This window comes from Adiantum capillus-veneris, chromosome 12 (assembly GCF_014529385.1).
Source record: "Adiantum capillus-veneris isolate H3 chromosome 12, ASM1452938v2, whole genome shotgun sequence".
NCBI classification, from domain to species: Eukaryota; Viridiplantae; Streptophyta; class Polypodiopsida; order Polypodiales; family Pteridaceae; genus Adiantum; species Adiantum capillus-veneris.
The window spans coordinates 107,188,166-107,209,772 of record NC_140942.1 but is presented as its reverse complement, the minus strand read 5'-3'; the positions used below and the strand labels follow the sequence as shown (position 1 = coordinate 107,209,772).

The 21,607-nt window shown below is 41.4% G+C and overlaps 2 protein-coding genes and 1 pseudogene across 2 annotated transcripts; 1 reads left to right on the top strand and 2 right to left on the bottom strand.

Annotated features, from left to right (window-relative positions):
* The first annotated feature begins 10,236 nt into the window (after window positions 1-10,236).
* On the top strand, window positions 10,237-14,891 carry LOC147446280 (pentatricopeptide repeat-containing protein At2g03380, mitochondrial-like). The gene has a single exon (XM_086525534.1). The coding sequence runs from the start codon at window positions 10,493-10,495 to the stop codon at window positions 13,205-13,207; it is 2,715 nt and encodes a 904-aa protein (XP_086381660.1). The 5' UTR covers window positions 10,237-10,492; the 3' UTR covers window positions 13,208-14,891.
* Window positions 14,892-15,032: 141 nt separating this feature from the next.
* Window positions 15,033-16,137, bottom strand: LOC147446278 (heat shock 70 kDa protein 4 pseudogene; annotated as a pseudogene).
* On the bottom strand, window positions 15,861-16,115 carry LOC147446279 (heat shock cognate 70 kDa protein 2-like). The gene has a single exon (XM_086525535.1). It carries the CDS (start codon window positions 16,113-16,115, stop codon window positions 15,861-15,863), a length of 255 nt encoding a protein of 84 aa, XP_086381661.1.
* Window positions 16,138-21,607: the final 5,470 nt, after the last annotated feature.

Sequence of the window (21,607 nt, the reverse complement as noted above, 5' to 3'; positions counted from 1 at the left end):
GACAGTTCTTTGAGATTTTATCTTGCCGGTTTCGCCACTTTGATCAGCATTTCAGTCATTATACACATTTTTTTTGGGTTCAGAAGTCAGTTTTGCAGGGGAGACTGCCAAAAATTTTCAGGTTTTCTATCATCTTCTTTAGTGGAGCGGATCTATCACTTTTGTTCCTTGTCGAGTGATGGCTTCATCATCGGAGAACTCTTTGTTCAACATTGAGAAGTTAGATGGCACTAACTTCCCATTTTGGAAGGAACAAATTTACAATGTCTTAGTACAGAAGAAGTAGATCCGGCTGATAAAGATGAAAGGGATAAAGCCTGAGCATATGGATGAGTATGATTGGTAGGAGTTGGATGAGCTTGCCAGGTCCACCATCATGCTGACTTTGTCAAAGAATGTGTACTTCAATGTGAACATGGAAAAGACTAGTTATGAGCTATGGAAGAAGTTATGTGACCTGTATGAGAAGCAAAGTGCAGCATCACAGGTTTATTGTGATTGAAAAAGTTAGTTGATTTGAAGATGGATGAGGGAACACCCACGTGCAACCATCTCAATGAGTTCAACAAAATTTTCAGTCAGCTTTTGCCGCAGGGAGTCAATTTTGACAATTCAGTCAAAGCAATGTTCTTGCTAGTTACGCTGCTAGAAAGTTGGGATACTTTCACACAGCCATAAGTAACTCAACACCTCCTGATGGTTTAACATGTGCTGATGTTGAGGGCAGTTTGCTTACTAAAGAGGTTAACAGGAAGAATCTTGATACTTCTCGTGGTACTAGCAATGCTCTCGTTGTTCGTGATCGATGACAAGAAAAGGGCAAGCAGAATCAGAGAGGAAATCTCGTAGCAAATCACGTGGTCGAAAAGACATTGAGTGCTATCATTGTCACAAAGAGGAAAGACTATCGAAAGTGGAAATAAGAGAAAGGTAAAGACAAGAAGTTGGAAGAAGGCAAGACTAAGGAAAGCAGTATAAAGATTGAAGAGATCAACAATGTTTTTGTTGAAGATTCTGATGGAGATATTTATCTCACATCTTCCATGGATTCAGCATTTTTGGTTGCCACTGATGACTATGCTTTACAAGATTGGGTTATTGACTCAGGTGCATTGTTTCACGTGACTCCTCACAGAGAGTCGTTCAGTACATATACTGCAGCCCGTAAAGGTCGTGTTCGTCTTGGCAATGATTTTGCTTGCGACATAGTTGGTGTCGGCGATGTGCAGCTGAAATTTCCGAATGGTTCTTCATTCATGCTCAAGAATGTGAGACATGTGCCGAAGCTTACCAAAAGCTTGATTAGTACAGGACAATTGGATGACAGAGGATATTACTGTGCATTTGGTGATAGTTAGTGGAAGATCACCAAAGGTTCTTTAGTGGTAGCACATGGTTCAAATTCTGGGACTTTGTGCATGCTACATGTATCCAATGTTAAAAACCATGTAATTTGTGTAACCGAGCAGCCAAGTGTTTCTTTGTGGCATCGTCGGCTAGGACATATGTCTCAAAAGGGAATGAAAATCTTATCTCTTTTTGGTTATGTGCCTGGCTTCAATTTCTCAGACTTTTGAGTTTGTGAGCATTGTCTTTATGGTAAACAAACACAGTCACCACACAAAAGGGGAAGCACTCGAAAAAGTGAGCCATTAGAGTTAGTGCATAGTGATGTCTGTGGACATATGCCTAATGTATCCATGGGAGGTTCATTGTACTTTGTTACATTCATTGATGACTTCTCAAGGAAAGTGTGGGTATATCCTCTAAGGAAAAGGATAAAGTTCTTTCAAAATTTCAAAATTTGTGGCATTAGTGGAGAATCAATGTGGCAAGAAAGTAAAGTGCTCGATGTCAGACAATGGTGGTAAGTATGTCACTAAAGCCTTTCAAAATTTTTGTGATTCCAAAGGCATCAAAAGAGAGTTGACTGCTCCATATAACCCTCCACAAAATGGTGTTGCTGAGAGGATGAACCATATCATACAAGAGAAGTTACGTAGCATGTTGTCTAATGCAGAGTTGTCTAGTGGATTTTGGGCGGAAGCGTTAGCAATTGTTGTCGATCTTAATAATAGATCTCCTAACAAGGCTTTAGATGAGAAGGTACCTGAAGAGCTTTGGTCTGGGAAGCCACCTGTTTACAAGCATCTTAGAGTCTTTGGCTGTGAAGTGTATTGCCATGTCCAAAGGAGTTTTGAAGCAAGTTGGATCCTAAGTCAAAGAAATGCATATTTCTTGGCTATGGAAATCTTGGCGAGATGGGATTTCGGTTATGGGATCCTGAAGCTAAAAAGATAGTTCGCAGTAATGACGTATACTTCAATGAAGAAAAGATGCATAAGAAACCTGTGCATACAGTGGAGGTTAGGAGAGTTATCTCTGAAGAAGATGGAATTGTCCACAATAGGGCTGAAGTGCCTAATGTCAGACAACATGTACAGAATCCTCCTGCAGTACAAGATGTTGCTGAGGGACAACCGGCTCAAGTAGTTATTAGATGGTCTACCTTCTCTTGTCCAAGTCTTCTGCATAATCTGTATCCGTGTAAACCATTACACATGTTTCCTTTCTTCCAAAGAAAATGCACATGTCTTTTGTACCATTCAAATATTGCATAACCCCTTTCATTGCCTCCCAATGTTTCTTGCCTAGATTTGACATATATCTGCTGACAACTCCCACTGCAAAAGCAATATCAAGACGTGTAGCAATCATAACATACATCAAACTCCCAACTGCAGATGAATAAGGGACTTGTGCCACTTCAGCCTTTTCCTCTTCAGACTTAGGGCAATCATTTTTAGAAAGTTTCACATATGGAGGCAATGGAGTACTCAAAGCCTTCCCCTTCTCCATATTGAAACGCTTGAGCAGCAATGTACTCAGATTGAGACAAATAGAAAAATTTCTTGCATCTGTCTCGCTTAATGTGCATGCCAAGGATATGGCTTGCTTCACCCATGTCTTTCATTTCAAAGTTTGCATGTAACTTTGACTTCAAGGCTGAAATCTCATCTCTACATTTCCCGGAAATTAACATATCATCAACACAAAGGACCAAAATCAGCAAACTACCATCTTTAGCTCGCTTAGTGTAGAGGCAATGGTCCGCGCTACGTTGGTAGCCTTGAGGGAGCATGAACGAGTAGAATTTACGATACCACTCCCTTGATGACTGTTTTAGACCATAAAGAGTCTTTTCTAACTGACACACCAAGTCTTCATTGCCTTTCTCAACAAAATCTTTTGGCTATTGCATATAAACTTCTTCTTGAAGATCACCATGCAAAAACGCCGTCTTGACATCCATCTGGTCAAGTTCCATGTCATCTTTAGCATCCAATACAAGTACACACCACAGAGTAGTCATCTTGACAACCGGAGAAAAGATCTCATCAAAGTCAATACCCTGCTGCTGCTTAAATCCTTTAGCAACAAGTCGTGCCTTGTACTTGGGTTTATTATCATGAGGTATAATTTTTTGCTTGTACACCCATTTGCATGGTAATGCATTTTTACCTTTAGGCAACCGAACCAACTTCCAAGTTTGATTCTTATGCAACCAGTCCATTTCTGATTGCATAGGTTTCTCCCACTTCGCCTTGTCATCCATTGACATGGCTTCCTTATAGCAAGAGGCTCTCCACAATCTGTCAACATAATGTAGTCCAATGAGGGAGTAAATCTATCAGGAGGCCTTGAAACTCTTGTAGACCTTCTAATAACTGCTTGAGCCGATTGTCCCTCAGCAACATCTTGTATTGCAGGAGGATTCTGTACTTGCTGTCTGGCATTAGGCACTTCAGCCCTATTGTGGACAATTCCATCTTCTTGGAAGATAACTCTCCTGACCTCCACTGTATGCACAGACTTCTTATGCATATTTTCTTCATTGAAATATATGTCATTGCTACGAACTATCTTTTTAGCTTCAGGATCCCATAACCGAAATCCCATCTCGCCAGGATTGCTATAGCCGAGAAATATGCATTTCTTTGACTTAGGAGCCAACTTGCTTCGAAACTCCTTTGGAACATGGCAATATGCTTCACAGCCAAAGACTCTAAGATGCTTGTAAGAAGGTGGCTTCCCAGACCAAAGATCTTCAGATACCTTCTCATCTAAAGCTTTGTTAGGAGATCTATTAATAAGATGGACATCAGTTGCTAACGCTTCCGCCCAAAATCCATTAGGCAAATTTGCATTAGACAACATGCTACGTAACTTCTCTTGTATGGTACGGTTCATCCTCTCAGCAACACCATTTTGTGGAGGGTTATATGGAGCAGTCAACTCTCTTTTGATGCCTTTGGAATCACAAAAATTTTGAAAGGCTTTAGTGGCATACTTACCACCATTGTCTGATCTTAAGCACTTGAATTTCTTACCAGACTGATTCTCCACTAATACCACAAAATTCTGAAATTTTGAAAGAACTTCATCCTTCTTCCTGGGAGGGTATACCCACACTTTCCTTGAGAAGTCATCAATGAATGGAGCAAAGTACAATGAACCTCCCATGGATACGTTAGGCATAGGTCCACACACATCAATATGCACTAACTCTAATGGCTCACTTTTTCGAGTGCTTCCCCTTTTGTGTGGTGATTGTGTTTGTTTACCATAAAGACAATGCTCACAAACTGAAAAGTCTGAGAAATTGGAGCCAGACACATAACCAAAAGGAGACAATATTTTCATTCCCTTTTGAGACTTATGTCCTAACCGGCGATGCCACAAAGAAACACTTGGCTGCTCGGTTACACAAATTACATGGTTTTTAACATTGGATACATGTAAAATGTACAAAGGCCTAGACTTTGAACCATGTGCTACCACTAAAGAACCTTTGGTCTTCCACGAACTATTACCAAATGTGCAATAATATCCTACGCCATCCAATTGTCCTGTACTAATCAAGCTTTTGATAAGCTTCGGCACATGTCTCACATTCTTGAGCATGAATGAAGAACCATTGTGAAATTTCAACTGCACATCGCCGATACCAACTATGTCGCAAGCAATATCATTGCCAAGACGAACATGAATTTTACGAGTTGCATCATATGTACTGAACCACTCTCTGTGAGGAGTCACATGAAACGATGGACCTGCATCAATAACCCAATCTTGTAAATCATAGTCATGAGTGGCAATCAGAAATGCTGAATCCATGGCAGATGTGAGATAAATGTCTCCATATAAATCTTCAACAAAAACATCATTGATCTCTTCAATCTTTATACTGCTTTCCTTAGTCCTGCCTTCTTCCGGCTTCTTGTCTTTACCTTTCTCTTTTTTCCACTTTTGACAGTCTTTCACCATATGACCCTTTTTGTGACAATGATAGCACTCAATGTCTTTTCGGCCACGTGATTTGCTACGAGATTTTCCTCTCTGATTCTGCTTGCCCTTTTCTTATGATCGACCACGAACAATGAGAGCATTGCTAGCACCACGAGGAGTATCAAGATTCTTCCTGCTAACCTCTTCAGTAAGCAAACTGCCCTCAACATCAACACATGTTAAACCATCAGGAGGTGCTGAGTTACTTATGGCTGTGCGAAAAGTATCCCAACTTTCTGGCAACGTAACTAGGAAGAACATTGCTTTGACTGAATTGTCAAAATTGACTCTTTGCGCAGAAAGCTGACTGAAAATTGTGTTGGACTCATTGCGATGGTTGCACATGGGTGAGACCTCATCCATCTTCAAATCAACTAACTTTTTCAGCCAATAAACCTATGATGCTGCACTTTGCTTCTCATACATGTCACATGACTTCTTCCACAGTTCATAGCTAGTCTTTTCCATGTTCACATTGAAGTACACATTCTTTGACAAAGTTAGCATGATGGTGGACCTGGCAAGCTCATCCAACTCCTGCCAATCACACTCATCCATATCCTTAGGCTTTATCCCCTTCATGTTTATCGGCCGGATCTGCTTCTTCTGTACTAAGACATTGTAAATTTGTTCCTTCCAAAATGGGAAGTTAGTGCCATCTAACATCTCAATGTTGAACAAAGAGTTCTCCGATGATGAATCCATCACTCAACAAGGAACAAAAGTGATGGATCCGCTGCACTAAAGAAGATGATAGAAAACTTGAAAAATTTCGGCAGACTTTCCCCTACAAAACTGGCTTCTGAACCCAAAACAAATGTGTACAATGACTGAAATGCTGATCAAAGTGGCTAAAATGGCAAGATAGAATCTCAAAGAATTGTCACTGTTAGTGTCTCCAACTCTAGAAGAGTGTCTCTGACCAACTGAACACTATCAAACGCATATGCATAAAGATGACAACAATGCCAACAATGGCAGGTCAGCAGATGTACACCAATACTGCACTAACCACATAAACATACATTCTATGTCAGTGCCAAAACTATGGGGATGTAGGGGGCTCACTCCAAAACTAGTATCATCGAAAGGATCTACACATTTGAGAATCCCCCAGCTCAATAAAACCTTACCACGAGCCTCAACAATAGGCTTTGCATATTTCCATCACAATACATAAACCACATAAGATCTTACATCAACCACAGAAACCGTTTTCTATAACCGCTGTGGCGGTTTGTCTGATTTAATAGAACCTCAAGACCTTACATCAAATATGCATGTGACAGAGATTGCAGAAAGAGTATGCAACGAAAACCTGTGCGCAGAAGAACCGACGAAGGTAGACCACCTTGCTGTCTGAACTGAATATCTCTCCAACTGTGCAAAATTTGCAGAAACTTCCTTCTGCAAAGTTGTAGACCACGCGAAAACAATTGGGGTCAACGGGAATGGACATAAAATAAGCTGTTTTTACAGGTCAAAATAGATCTGTAAAAATTTGCATCTTCTACTTCACGACCTACAGGCAGTCTGAGAGACATATCTTAAAATTGGTGAAGATCTTGAAAAAACTTTCTTCTGCAAAGCTGAAAGAGGACAAAAACCGGTCAGACAATGCGGGAATCGGCTTAAATGAAGAAGTTTTGGGGAATCGGCTTGAATGAATACGTTTTGGTAGGCCAAAACAAATCTGCAAAAACGTGTTACAATTTTTGCTGCTTCTCCACCTGCTTCCCCGCTGAGCTCCAATGGTGCTCCCAATCCCTGAGCTCTGATACCAGTTAAAGTGCACGTGCGAGAGCGTGTGTCTGTGTGTAGCAATAGAGAAGAGAGAAGAAGACATGAGACACAGGTTTGGGTGTACTCCAAATACAATAGTGTTAGGGTTATGAGTCCTTATTCTTTTATGTAGAATGAATGGTCAGTGTTAGTTCCCGGTTAATCTCCGACCGCCCAACACTTAGGTGCAGCACATTGGGCTTTACCACCCCAACAGTAAATTGGATGCTTGTGGGAAGACTCAAAAGTCTTCCCACATCCCTATCTTGGAGGGGGCGACCCCTTTTAGTAGGGGATGAGAGAGACACACACACACACACAAACACACACTCTAGAAAGCTCCCTTTACACAAAGGGAATAGGGGACACATATCAGCTCCCTAGCCCAGTTGCCCCCAAGGTGCATTCAAATCCTATTAGATGGCCATAGAGGTGGACCAATGACAATTAGGCTAGAGGACATTTAGTTTAATTCATTTAAAAACACTTGATAAAAGAACCAATAGAAATTAAGCTCCCTAGAGGACTATTGGACAGTCTCCCAAGGGGTCCAATGAGCATTCAACAGCCCAATGGCTTGCCTGATTCCTATTGGCCAGAAGACTAAGGGTCCAATGAGAGTTTAATTGCATTAATTAAATACCTAAAGCTCTCACAAAAGGGGAAAGGGAGACACATGTCACAAGGCTATCACTTATGCTTTTTAATTGTCATTGGCTAAGATTTACAGGGGCCAATGAGATGCCAACAAGTGCAATTAGCAAGAGGGGTCGACCAAGAGAGAGAGGGGGCTGATTTTTGCAAGGCATTATCACTTACACACTCACACAAGCTCATGTGTGAAGAAAAGAAGACTCTCTCTCCTTCTCAAGATTTAATGGAAAGCTCATCATCTACTACAAGTTTGTGAGAAGGGAGGCCTACACCAACAACTCTTGGCTTTGTGATGCAAATCCAACCAAGAGCCAAGCTCCGATGCATGCTCATCTCCTCTACTATGCTAATTACTAAGCTATGCTAAACTATTATGAATGATTATGTGAAGAGACATACTTCTTTCTCATAAGAATACTCTTCCTTCCTCTCGATCTACTCTCATACCCCGCTAGCTCTCACCATCTTCGAAGGTGTGTGAGGTCTTGGGTCTGAGACCGTGAGGGAATAGATGTTGTGTTTTATAAGTGTGAGCTTGGTGCTCGAAGCTTCCATCTTCATTGCACCAACAAGTTATTGAAGGAACACAAAGTATTGTATTGTAAAATGTCTCCCTTGATGGGGGAAACCAATAATACAAAGCCTTCTGGAGGGGGGATCGGCTCCATGTAAGGTCCTCAATTGTTGTTAATAGCTTAATTTCTCTCTTTTTTTGAAGTATTGTTCATGCCTATCTAACTAGGTGTAATGTTTTTGTTTCTCTCTCCATCCAAGCACTCTTGCTATGCTCATTAGGAATCTATTCTAATGAAATGCTCACTGTGTCTATGCTATTTTCCGCTACACACAAGTTACTAGACCATTAAATGTTACATAGAGACTATGTAGCTTGTTCAAAAGAAGAAAAGCATTGTACAACAATCCCAATAGAACTCAAAGATCTATCATACGAGTCTTGAACTCAAGGAAACAACTGCCAGAGCATTGGAAGCAAGCCTAAGGTATTAGCGCCCATAAGAACGTAGGAAGCAATACCAAGAGGACTTTTGGAGAAGATGAAAAGAAGAGAAGTTTCAACTTTGTGGGAGCCCAACCCCTTCATTCTCTCATGCACGAGCTGGTTTGCCATATCAATTTCTTCCCGTCTTATTAAGAAGAGAAGGATACAATCTTTTTGGTTTAGTTAAATATATCTACATAATAGTAATTATCACAAAACTTAGATAGTCACTCTTTGGTCGATATGCATACAAACCTTGACAAGAAACTACTCGAACTCGTTACAACGGTAGCACAACACCTCCCCTATCATCTTACTTAAATACCAGCAAGTCTGCATCAACATCATAGATGGGTTCCATGAAGTCCCTACGATCTGCTGGGAAAAACCATAACATGTCATCTCCTCACGATTTGTGGTTGTAGTACTTGTATAGTTGCAAGTACTACAAGTACTTCCATAACCTCAATCATTGATCTAGTTTATATGCCTCTAGAAGTCATGACGACCTCATGCATGACTTAAAGTACATTGACTTAAAAGTTGAACTCAACTCGCATGGTTTTGAACAATTGAAAATAGTAGATAGTATGTCCAAAGTTCTACACTAGTCTACATATGGGCTCCATTAGCAATTAATTAACACTATTGGTCTGACCATTCCATGAATTGCTGATACTATCTCTAGAGCTCTACACTAGAGTGCATATGGGCTCCATTAACAATTAAGCCATTCACATTAGGAACTAATTAATGCCATTAAGCTAACCAACCCATCACAGTCAGGGCGGGGGGGCGGGGGGGGGGGGGGGCAGTGGATCTCATCCCTTCATCCCTTGGCCCTTCCTATGCGGAATGAGGCACTGCAGCCGCCAGATGGTTGCCAACTCAGCTAACGCCAAGGAATAAAACAGACCGAACACAAATGGCGACACATCAGCAATCCGAATGCTGCTAGCGCTTGACACATCAGTTGTCGGAATCTCCTAGAGGTTCGTGCGCTCCTTGTCTGCCACATTAGCGGCTGTAATTTCTGAGGCTATAATTTCCTGGCTGCTCCGACTGTCAAATACAAACTGCAACACGCCAGAGAGTGTCACATCAGCTAGCAGAAAAATTGCAGACTGCACAGACTGTCACCTTCCTTGGCCCTCCTCCTCCCGACTATAATGGGAGGGAATGGTTCTGAGGTGACCATTCCCATAATATGTGCTGCCAACATGGCTCCCGGCTCTCGCCGGTTGCCATGGATCGCACACATTATTGGGAACTAGTACGGCCGGTTGCCTTCAAAGGCCTCTCTCTCTCTCTCTCTATCAAGATTCTCTCGTTTTGGACTTTAGCCTTCATCTCGTAGTTTTTGACACATGTAAAGAGCACTCGTTCTGCTCTTATAGAATACATATAGATGATCAGCTCACGACCAGTCCCTACCCCATAATTTACTTGGCCTTTTCGTAGGTCCTGGGGGTCACTACATTTGGCCTGTAAATTTGTGTGAGAGCTTGGCACCCATTGCCGAGACATGCGTCCGTCGGGAAGTATACAGCACTCCTGCGCACAGGAGCCATGCGCATGCCTTTATGGAGCTTCCGTGTTTCCTTTCCCGACGAGGTGTTGCTCTTACGAACTTTGACCCGCATGAAGAAGAAGAAGAAGAAGAAGAAGAAGCACACGCGGTATACCGGGACGTGCCCATAACTCTTGATGCCCTCTTCAAAAGACAGCATTTGCTCCCTTCTGCAAGAGTGCATTAAAAAAAAAGATCTTGTAGCTGGCAGGCCCTTACACTCACTCATCATCAATGACAAGTTTAACGAGATTAACATTGTAAATGATCACCTTGTCAGACTGTTTGCAGCCACCGAAAACTTGTTTGAGGCAAATTTAGTCTTCTGCAACATTAGTGATCCTAGTGTTTTCTCATGGGAAGCTATCATTTCTGCCCATGTTGCTTTGAAGCAGCAAGAAATAGCAGTCAAATTGTATCATTGCATGCGCCAGGAGGGCACTGAACCAAATCGGTGTGTTTTTCTCACGATTTTGAAAGGTTGTGTTGTTAATGGCAAAGGTGTGGTGCTAGGTAGGATCCTTCATGAAGAGACTATTCGAACTGGTTATGATTCAGATAAAAATGTGTGTAACACCTTAATTGACGTGTATGCAAAGTTGGGTTCTTTAGATGAAGCTCAGAAAGTGTTTGACATGCTTTGCACACGTGATGTAGTCTCGTTTGGGGCATTGATCACTGGTTACACACTCTATGGGCATGGCTCTTTGGCTCTAAAACTTTTTGAAAATCTGCATCAAGAGAGTCAAAGTCCAGATAAAGTAACATATTTGGCGATTTTGAAAGCTTGTGGCAGTGAAGCAGCTATTGTAGAGGGCAGGTTTATGCATGATGAAGTCATTCGAAGGGGATTTCATTCTGACATACATGTTGGAAGTACACTTATGGACATGTACGCGAGAAGTGGGAGTCTGGAAGAGGCTCAGAACGTGTTTGATGCAATCTCAAACCCAACGATTGTGTCTTGGGGGGCATTGATTGCTGGATATGCACAACACGGGCGTGGAGAGGCTGCTCTGAAGCTCTACGAACACATGCTTGGAAGTGGCATCAAGCCAGATAAGGTCACGTTTATGTGCACTTTGAAAGCATGTGGAAGCTCTACAGCCATAGAACAAGGCAGATTTCTTCATGACCAAGTTATCAGGAATGGTTACCTTAAGGATGCAGCCATTGGGAGCACTCTCATCGATATGTATGCAAATTGTGGGAATTTAAATGAGGCTCACAATGTGTTTGCCTATGCATTTGTGAAAGATGAAGTGATGTGGAGTGCGTTGATTGCAGCTTACACCCAGCATGGCCATGGAGATGTTGCTCTTGAGGTTTTCCAAAAGATGCAAAAGAGCACCATACGGCCCAACAATGCAACATATGCAGTTGTTTTAAAAGCCTGTGGTATCGTGCAATGTATAACACAAGGTCAGCTGGTGTATGATCAGGTCATCCGAAGCTCAGCAAATCTGGATATGGTTGTAAGTAGTGCTGTTGTTGATATGTATTGCAAATGTGGGAGTCTTCAAGAAGCTTCTAGAGTGTTTGATACTTTAAAGAATCAAGATGTCGTGCTGTGGGGTTCTATTATTTCAGGATACTCACAAAACGGATTTGGACGTCCAGCCTTGCTGTTGTTCGAGAAAATGCAAAAGAAAGGGATTAAACCAAGCAGTTTCATTTTTTCGTCGGTTCTAAAGGCATGTACAAGCATTAAAGCACTAGAAGAAGGAAGATCAATACATGAACAAATTGTGAAGAACAAGTTAGAGTCTGACGTTGTCATCGGCAATGCCCTTGTTGACATGTATTCAACATGTGAGAACCTAGAGGAGGCACAGAAGGTTTTTGATGATGTTGTTTGCTTGGATAGAATTTCATGGAATGCACTCATAGCAGGATATACTCAGCATAGGCAGGGTGCCTCTGCACTGCAGTTATTTGGAAAAATGAAGCAGAATGGAATAAATCCGGATGAGTCAACATTTTCAAGCGTCTTGAAAGCATGTGGCAGCATGGGCGCTATAACAACTGGCAAGCTTATACATAACTTGATCCTCAGAGTGGGAATAGAAGGTCATGTGGTTGTTGGGACCACTCTTCTTGACATGTATGGCACATGTGGGAAGCTAGGCGAGGCTCGACGAGTTTTTGATTCTCTGTTAGATAAAAACTCTTTTACGTGGTGTGCCTTGATTGCTGGTTATTCCCAGCATGAAAAATGGCAGGATGCACTTGATTGCATTCATGAAATGCAATCCCAAGGGCTTAAACCAGATGAGCGGATTCACACTATGATGCTCACGGCCTGCAGCCATTTAGGCGAACTCGAAGAAGGCCATCGGTATTTTCAGTCTTTAGTGGAGGAAGATTGTTCAGTATTGAGCATGCAAAACATCAACTGTATGATCGATCTTTTTGGTAGGCATGGACAATTGCAGGAAGCAACAGAGCTTTTGAAGGCCATGCCAAGCTCACCCGATCTTGCAGGTTGGATGTCTGTGCTTACGGCATGTAAGACATTTAATAATGCGGAGGTTGGGAGTCATTGCTTGGATCAAATTGCCAACTTTGACTATGATCTGCCCTCTGCATTCATGTTTATGTCAAACATCTATTCTGATGCAAATTTGTCGAAGAACGTGTCCAAAATGCAGTCCTTAAAGAAATTCGCAAATGCTTGGAAGACACCTGGGAAGGCTTGTATTGAGATAGGGGATGAAGTGCATGAGTTAGTTGTGGGAGATGAAACTTGCATGCCGGAAAGTGATGTCGCAATTAAGATTGAGAGGTTGACAAGGTTGATTGAGAGTGTTGGATACATGCCAAACTTGGATGGGGTTGTGGAACCAAGGTGAAGAGGGGGGGCTTCAAAATTGAGGTGAAACAGATCGAGGTGAGCTGGTCATAGCATGGTTGATCACCAGTGAGCAGCTCAAATGCGGATATTGTCATGCTGAAGCCTTTTCTTACGTTGAACGCTATCTGAGGTCTTGCACATATGGAGATGCTCATAGAGGATTATAGATTGAAACTGGTCGTCATTCTTTCCCTTTATCGCCAAACTTCTCAGAACTATTGCTGTTTGAAGAAGCAGCTATCTGAGGGGGCAGGCCTGCTACTTGCAGAAGCATTGGAGGTGGCAAGAGTGGTATCCTCTGACAGCTCAATTTTTTGTTTCTGCAGAGTGAGATTCAAGACATTTCCGAAGGGGTTAGGATGAAATTTTTGTTGTATTATTTTGTTGCTGAGTCAAATATAGGTTATACAAAGGTGAGCCAGGTTAGTTGACATCACTGCAGATTTTATTGCGGAGGATTACATAACAGCCCTGCTTGGGTACTGAATACTTTTACATTGAGATTCAAGTGTATACACATTGGTTTATTATCATCAGAGCATGATCAGAGTAGTATATATTTTGGCGTTGGCCTAAAAGCAGCATCTAAAGAGTCTTCCCTTGCATACTCAGAGGTTATGCCTGTGGCAACCTGTATAGAAATAGAGTTGCCTTTCTGCCCTCTGCTTTGTCATGTGGAGGCCCTTCTTTGCATTGGATCTGTTTTTCTTCCTCTCCAACTGTGCATATGACATCTCTTGCAGGGATGTGAACTTTGTAAATAGGTGGCTGTAGGCTACAGGGGAAGGGTCCTCAAGATAAAGCAAAGTCATAACCCTAGAACATACTCTGTAGTCATATAGTCACATGGAGATGGAACAATACCGGCAAAGCCATCTAAGATGGAAACAGCTCGCTCTTTTCAGTGGCATAGATTAGAAATGCCTTCTTTATTGTTATATTTTGTATGCAACACTCGAAACTTCACGAAGGAACGGCACGAAGAAAATGAGAACTGCGGGACTTTGAAAAGGGAGTTTCAATCCGATAGGTCCCAGAACGGAGACTTTGCTGTATTACTTTGAAATCATCATGTTCAAATGTAAAATGTACAATACAATGATCTCTTCATGAATTTGTTTTCCTTAGAGCAGTGCACCAGCTTCATCCTTCGACGAGGCAAAGGGGGCTGAGCCTCAGTTGAGGCGCTTGACACGGCAGATATAAGTCCCCTGTGAGAAGTTACTCAAGCTCTACTCCATTGCATCTCCATCCATAATTCAATTCTTTGAAAGGCTTGCTAATTTAGCCAGAGCTCTCCAGTTCGCACAGGAACCCCCGTCCAAAATGGACACAATAAAGGGGTTCCAATCTTTTGTGTCAAGATATTTGAAGGATATTTAGTGTTCTTGCTATCTAGCCAGGTTATATAAGCTGGTGAAAACTACAGTCAAGGTTGGTTTATTGTGAGCACAAGGACTCTCTTGAAATATAATTTGCTGGTGCAATCATGCGGCACCCTTCGGAGCACGAGCAAAGAATACATCATTAGCAATTAAAGGTCAATTGCATCGGATAGCTCGACATGCTGCAGCTTACAGCTCAATGAGCCTGCAAATTCTAATCAGTCGAAGCTATGTTCTAAGATTTATGTTGGAACAATATCATGAAGTTTGCGAAAAGTTTGAAGTTAGCAACGCTTACTTCTCATTTGTGAAGGGCTCAATACCACAATGATCTGTGGCATGACATGGAGAAAGTTTGCAAAAGGTTTGAAGCTAGCAATTGCGTTTTTACTCGTAAGGTTCAAGACCAAAATGACACATATACAACGGTGTAAACCTTAAGCTATGGCATGGAGTGAAAACACGAAGTCAAATGTGCAAATTTACACGAGCAAGAATGGAGGGAGATACTTAATCCACTTCCTCAATCTTCGGCCCAGCACCAGCCCCTGAAGCTGCACCTTCACTTGCTGCACCATAGGCACCAGGAGGAGGAGGAGCACCACCACCTACACCACCCTGATACATGCGAGCAACAATTGGATTGCACACATTTTCCAAGTCCTTCATCCTATCGTCAAACTCCTCAGCTTCGGCAAGTTGGTTATGATCCAGCCACTGTATAGCCGCATCCACAGCATCCTCAATCTTCTTCTTATCTGCGGCATCCAACTTGCCAGCTGTCTTCTCGTCCCGGATGGTGTTCCTCATGTTATAGGCATAATTCTCCAATGCATTCTTCGCTTCGGCCCTCTTCTTCACCTCCTCATCTTCAGCTCTATATTTCTCTGCATCTTGCAACATCTTCTCGATGTCCTCTTTGCTTAACCTGCCCTTGTCGTTGGTGATGGTGATCTTGTTCTTGCGACCAGTCGTCTTGTCTTCAGCTGACACGTTCAAGATGCCATTCGCATCGATGTCGAAGCACACAGTTATTTGAGGCACACCCGTAGGTGCTGGAGGAATTCCAGAGAGCTCAAAAGTCCCCAATAGATTGTTGTCCCGTCTGGTTCGCTCGCCCTCATACACTTGTATAAGCACGCCTGGCTGGTTATCTATGTACGTTGAGAACACCTGCTCCTTTTTGGTAGGTTTGGTAGTGTTGCGAGGAATCAACACGGTCATTACCCCTCCAGCTGTTTCCAAGCCAAGGGACAACGGCGTTTATCAACAAGGAGCAAATCTTGCACCTTCTCCGCTCAGAATTGCAGCCTGTACTGCCGCACCATATGCAACAGCTTCATCAGGATTGATGCTCTGGCATAGCTCCTTGCCATTGAAGAAATCTTGCAAAAGCTGTTGCACTTTTGGAATCCTTGTAGAGCCGCCCACCAAAACAACGTCATGAACTGCGCTCTTATCCATTTTTGCATCTCTCAAACACTTCTCCACAAGCTCCATGCACTTTCTGAACAGATCCATATTCAGCTCCTCAAATTTGGCTCTTGTGATGGTGGAGTAGAAGTCTGATGGTGGAGTAGAAGTCTATACCTTCATAGAGGGAGTCGATTTCAATAGTTGTGTGAGTGGCGGATGACAATGCCCTCTTTGCCCTCTCACACGCTGTCCTCAGCCTACGCAGGGCCTGGCATTGCCTGTTATATCCTTCTTGTACTTCCTCTTAAAGTCCTGCACAAAGTGGTTGACTATGCGATGTCAAAGTCCTCGCCTCCCAGATGAGTGTCTCCCATGGTGGCCTTCACCTCAAAAATACCTTCTTCAATTGTAAGAAGAGAGACATCTGTAAGGTCTCTACTTTCAAATTTCACAAAAGTTCTATTATGCATTTGAATTTTTTTTAACCATCACTCATTATTTAAGATATTCAAGTTCAAATTATGAATCGTAGGCTGAAAAAACCTAGAATTTAAAATTTACGCTACAAAATTCTAACATGTTTAGCTATATGAATCTCTAATTAACTTATTGTAAAACTTAGTTACTGATTGCAGAATTTTTTTTTACTACTGTAAAGTTAATATAAAACTGTAAAGTTTAACTTAAAAATGTAAAATAAATTATCATTAAAAAAAAAAATAAAGTAAATTATCATTAAAAAAATAAATAAAATAATTATAAAAATAAAACAATACACAGGGATGACAAATGAAGACACATGGACTCACCTGAACTCACATAGGAGGGGACAAAGTGAGACACACTGTCACATGAAAAGGAGAGGCTAGTCTTGACTAATCATAATGAGGGGGGGTTGTGTGGCTTTATCTTTTGATGATAATGACAAAGTGGTAAAACTGATGGGTACCACAAGGGTACCAAAAACGCGGGTATGATTTTTGAGAAAAAAAAAGAAATTTTTTTATTTTTTTTGAAAAAAAAAAGTTGAACGTTTTCTTTTCTGCTATAAATAGAGCATCCATGTTCACACTTTAAACATAGAGATTGCCTCTATAGCGCTCACGAAGTGCTGACACTTCTTTTAGAGAGAAGACGTTCACAAACCACTAAGAGAGCAAAAACTCTAGTGGACTAATAAGGTGCGTATTAATTAAACATTCAATTAACTTTAGAAATGATAATGTGTGCTATCTCTTTCTCTAATCTCTCTAATAGATTAGTAAGATTCAATTAGCTTTAGAAAAGGATGTGTGTGTGTTCTCTTTTACTCTAATCTTTCTAATGGATTAGTAAGATTCAATTAACTTTAGAAAAGATGTGTGTATATGTTTTCTCTTACTCTAATCTCTCTAAGTATACCTACTCTCTCTAGTTAGTACATCTTCACTATTAACTAATGCATAGTTAATTAAAAGTTAATACATAAGAGAACTCATCATATTCTTATTATATATGATGAAATTCTCATTTACCAATTTTATTGTCAATTAGATTAAGTAGAATTTTGAATAATACTAAAAATTGATTTAGTTGAAGTATAGAAATTGAAGTTAGAATTGGATTAGAAATGTGAAGCATAAAAGTAATGCATTCTTAAACTTTCACTCATAGTTTACACACTTAATTTTTGATTAATTACAATTAGCAAATATTTGATGTATAAAAATTAGATGTAGAAAAACAATTAAATTAGTTTACACACTTAATTTTTGATTAATTACAATTAGCAAATATTTGATGTATAGAAATTAGATGTAGAAAAACAACAATAAGTGTGAATCCGAGTTGGCGAGGATTCAAATTACAGACTCTCTTTGGAAATAAGAGATTACTAGGGAAATTGACCAATTTAAAGTTCTAAGTGTATAACATAAGTGTAGTACAAAAAAATGGCTTCAAAGCGTGCTCGAACCCAAGGCGCTAATGATCATGAAGCTGATACAAGTAACGGTGGAACCCCTGCGGAACATGCTATGTCTCCACCAATCGGACCAATCGGAGCTATGGTATAGGTTAGTATTGTAGTTTCAAGTTATGCATCATTGCATATGCGAAACCATAGGAATATATTATTTACCTTATGAAAAGAAAACACAGACCGAAACTATGGGGCTTAACCCCAAGAAACTCTTCATATGTTTGACAAGTAGGAAAGATTGTCTGGTTAAACTCGTTGCTATAGGAAAGAATGTTTGTTCAAAACCTTCGGTATGGTTTATCTCAAGTCTCTCTACTTATTAGCGCTGGTATTATGTGACAGTTGCCGATGCGTGAGATGATGCCCAGGATGACACCGCTGATGTTGTGGTGGGAGTACACTCAGATTAGCCCAGCTGGATACTGCAGTTTTGTTTTGCCGTGGTGTGAGGATGACGCTCAAATTGACACCGTTGTTGGTATGGTGGGAGTACGTCCAGATTAGCACAACGAGTACTTGTCGAGCTGTATTGGATGCTCATGAGAACAAGGATTTTTATAAATAATGTATATATCGATCGGACATAATAGCGTCAGTAGAGATTCTTGAGTGAATCTAATCCAAAGGTTGTTGGTTTAAAATTAGACGACTTTTTGTTTGACTATTGTTTGTAATACTGTTTGAAAGGCTGTTTTAACGAACTAGTATCATAAATTAATTAAAGGAACATGTATGTTTAAACAGTGTGGTAGTAATTAGATAACAAAAGAAGGGTGAGTGTGGTGTGGAAAGTGGGAGAATGATACCCCGACGGTATCATTCTATGGACGGGTGGACCCGATGAGTCGGGTAACTTTTCAACACTAGAATTTTTTTTTTATTAGTCATAAATCTTAAAAGAGACAAACCTTGGCGGCGGGGGATATTTCTGGGCGAGCAGTTTTCGGCGAGCGCGTTTTAGGAATCAAGTGAGCAGATTCCTAAAAAGATTCTCCCTTCCTCTTTGTGGACTCTCTCTCTCTCTCTCTCAAAAAGAGAGAGAGAGAGAGAGAGAGAGAGAGAGAGAGAGAGAGAGAGAGAGAGAGAGAGAACTATATTTATGTAAGCTAGACAAATTGTTTCAAAAACAATATAGACAGGGGTACTTAAAACAAGAAATCCCATTAAAAATAAAAAAGGTTACATTTTATTAAACTTGCATTACATAAACAAGAAGTGTTCATCTGTTGGAAGGCCCGGTTTTAGTAGTTGATGTGCTACCTTCGATTGGCATATTTAGATTCACCACGTTGCTTAGCTGCTGCCTCATTTCCTCCTCATCCTCCTCTGTGATGAGCCCAATTTTCTTCCAGCAAGAGATAGCTAGTTGTCCCGTCTCGTTCAAATTGATTAAGCTCCGCATATTGAGTTTCTTGCAGCATTGATAGAGGCGATACATGTTGATGGTTGCCTTGAGAGCCTGACGAAACCAGTCGGCTCCATACAATGCCTCTCCATTTGGAATGGCATCCTAGGCAGACTTTATTTTACTCGCAAGATCGTCGGACATAGTGAAAGAAGGAGAGGTGTGCTAGGAAGCTAGTGGACGCTTTTACAAAAAATAACTCAAGTTAAGGCAATTTATAGCCACTGTGGTAAAATTATATTATTTTATACACGATTTGACACATAAACAACCAGTACTTAAACATGAAAAAAAGTTGCAGATGAATGTATCCCAATGTGACCATCCTGAGATAAAATTAGAAAGTAGTACAGATAAAGCATACTAAGAAGAAGTGAGCATTGTCAAATGCTATGCATCCATGCCTGGATAAGTCCGGCTTCGACTTAGTGCCCTGAAGATATCAACATCTTCCAGGATTGGTTGATGGATAAACATGTTCTCATTTTGGCTTAGCCCTAGCACACGCAGATAAATAAAATACAAATGTTTACATGAAAGATATGGTTTTTGCTTTGACACCCGTTCCATGAAGTCTGGGCATGTGCACGATGGCTGGTTGCTAATACAAACTTTGTACATCCTGACATGACCATCTTCACTGTTCGTCTCTAGTTTGAAGACCTCACTAACACCATCTGCTGCACATATCTCTTCTACGACTTTCGCTCTTAGGGCTAGTGCTAGACTGATCTTGCGAGCAGCATCCTCGGAAATGGAAGTCCGATACCGTACACGTAGACCATCTCGCACTGTGGCTCTTGCACTGCCTTCAGGAGTGGATGCATCTTTTGACTTGAAAGGAGAGTTTGTCATATTTTGATCTTGAGCAGCTGGCGTTACATTACATACTCCTTCTTTGCTTAGCTCCACTTGATACCCCCCTTCATGCAATATTTGCACCTCATCCTCCGATAGGTTGGTGCCCACATGCACGGGCCAAGTGTGTGGTGGATGAAGAGGCTGCGGCTCAATGTTCTGGTCTACTATATGACAATGCAAGACATGATCCGGACAAAACCAAAACCATTGACGCACTACACCATTTGGATGTTTTCGATATCCTTCAAACGATGGGCAAACGATGGGGCTGGTATACCAAGGCTAGAACCTGCTATATTGCATCCACACCTGCGTCCGCCTCTTGGTGTGCCGCTACATGTGACCCTACTACCTTGTGGAGTTCGACGTATGGACCACATTGCCTCATTGATGGAATGTTACGGTCTATGCAATGACCGTTACGCCACCATTGGCGTATCAGACGAGCCTCTGCTCTGCTGCTGCAGCCTCTTTTGTTGGTGCTTGCCTCCACTTCTCACACATTTCTTTGTGTGTGTGTTGAGAAGCTTGCACCACATACTTCATTGTGTGTTGATTCAAGCTTTGCTTCCAATGGAAAAGACAAGAACGCTCTCGGCCCCTCATTGTATTGGTCTTGTCACCACCATTGAAAACAATTCGAACTGCATTCCAATTTGCTTGAGCTTCATCAGCTATGTAGCCAAATAAATTTGCTTTGTCACACCCACATGATATCATTACATCATTAAGGCACTCCCAAAACAAACATTGCGTTTCCATGTCTTCCTGTTTCATTTCACAAGTTGCAATAGTCAAAAGGTCCTGCATGCTGCAAACAAATTGTTTTAGAGAGAGTAAATGGAAAGCCACAAAGCTCTTAAGATAGGCCATGTACCTTGGATCATAGACATGACAGGCCATAGTCACCCAATCGTTAACACGTCTGGTGTGATCAAATTGGATCCACACACGTCGAAGATCACCATCCCGGTCTTGTCTCATTCGGTTGACTAGGTCCACACCGGATGCCAGACCAATTGTGGACATTTTGAAGACATAACATTCTCCCCCTCCATACCTTGACCAGGAAACCGGCTTCCATGGAAAAACTCATATGTGCACTCTCGCTTCAGTTTTAGGAGTGCATCAATGCTAAAAGATTCTTTATCAACCCCTCTACGTAAAATAGATACTGACCTCCGAAACCTGCCAATGTTGAAAGTGTTTAGATTAAAAAATAATTTAGCATAGAGTTTTGCATCGAAATAAGAATCTACGAAATGCTCATACCAGTTATCTTGCACCAACGGGCCCAACTCCTCAGCGATTGCAAATTGCTGTTGCTCGCCTAAAATACCTTCGTTGGTGTTGTTGCGAAGAAGTGGTGTA

Excerpts from the sequence above, each read along its gene's own strand:
- LOC147446280 (XM_086525534.1), top strand. The coding sequence starts at position 10,493 with ATGCCCTCTTCAAAAGACAGCATTTGCTCCCTTCTGCAAGAGTGCATT.
- LOC147446279 (XM_086525535.1), bottom strand. The coding sequence starts at position 16,115 with ATGGATCTGTTCAGAAAGTGCATGGAGCTTGTGGAGAAGTGTTTGAGA.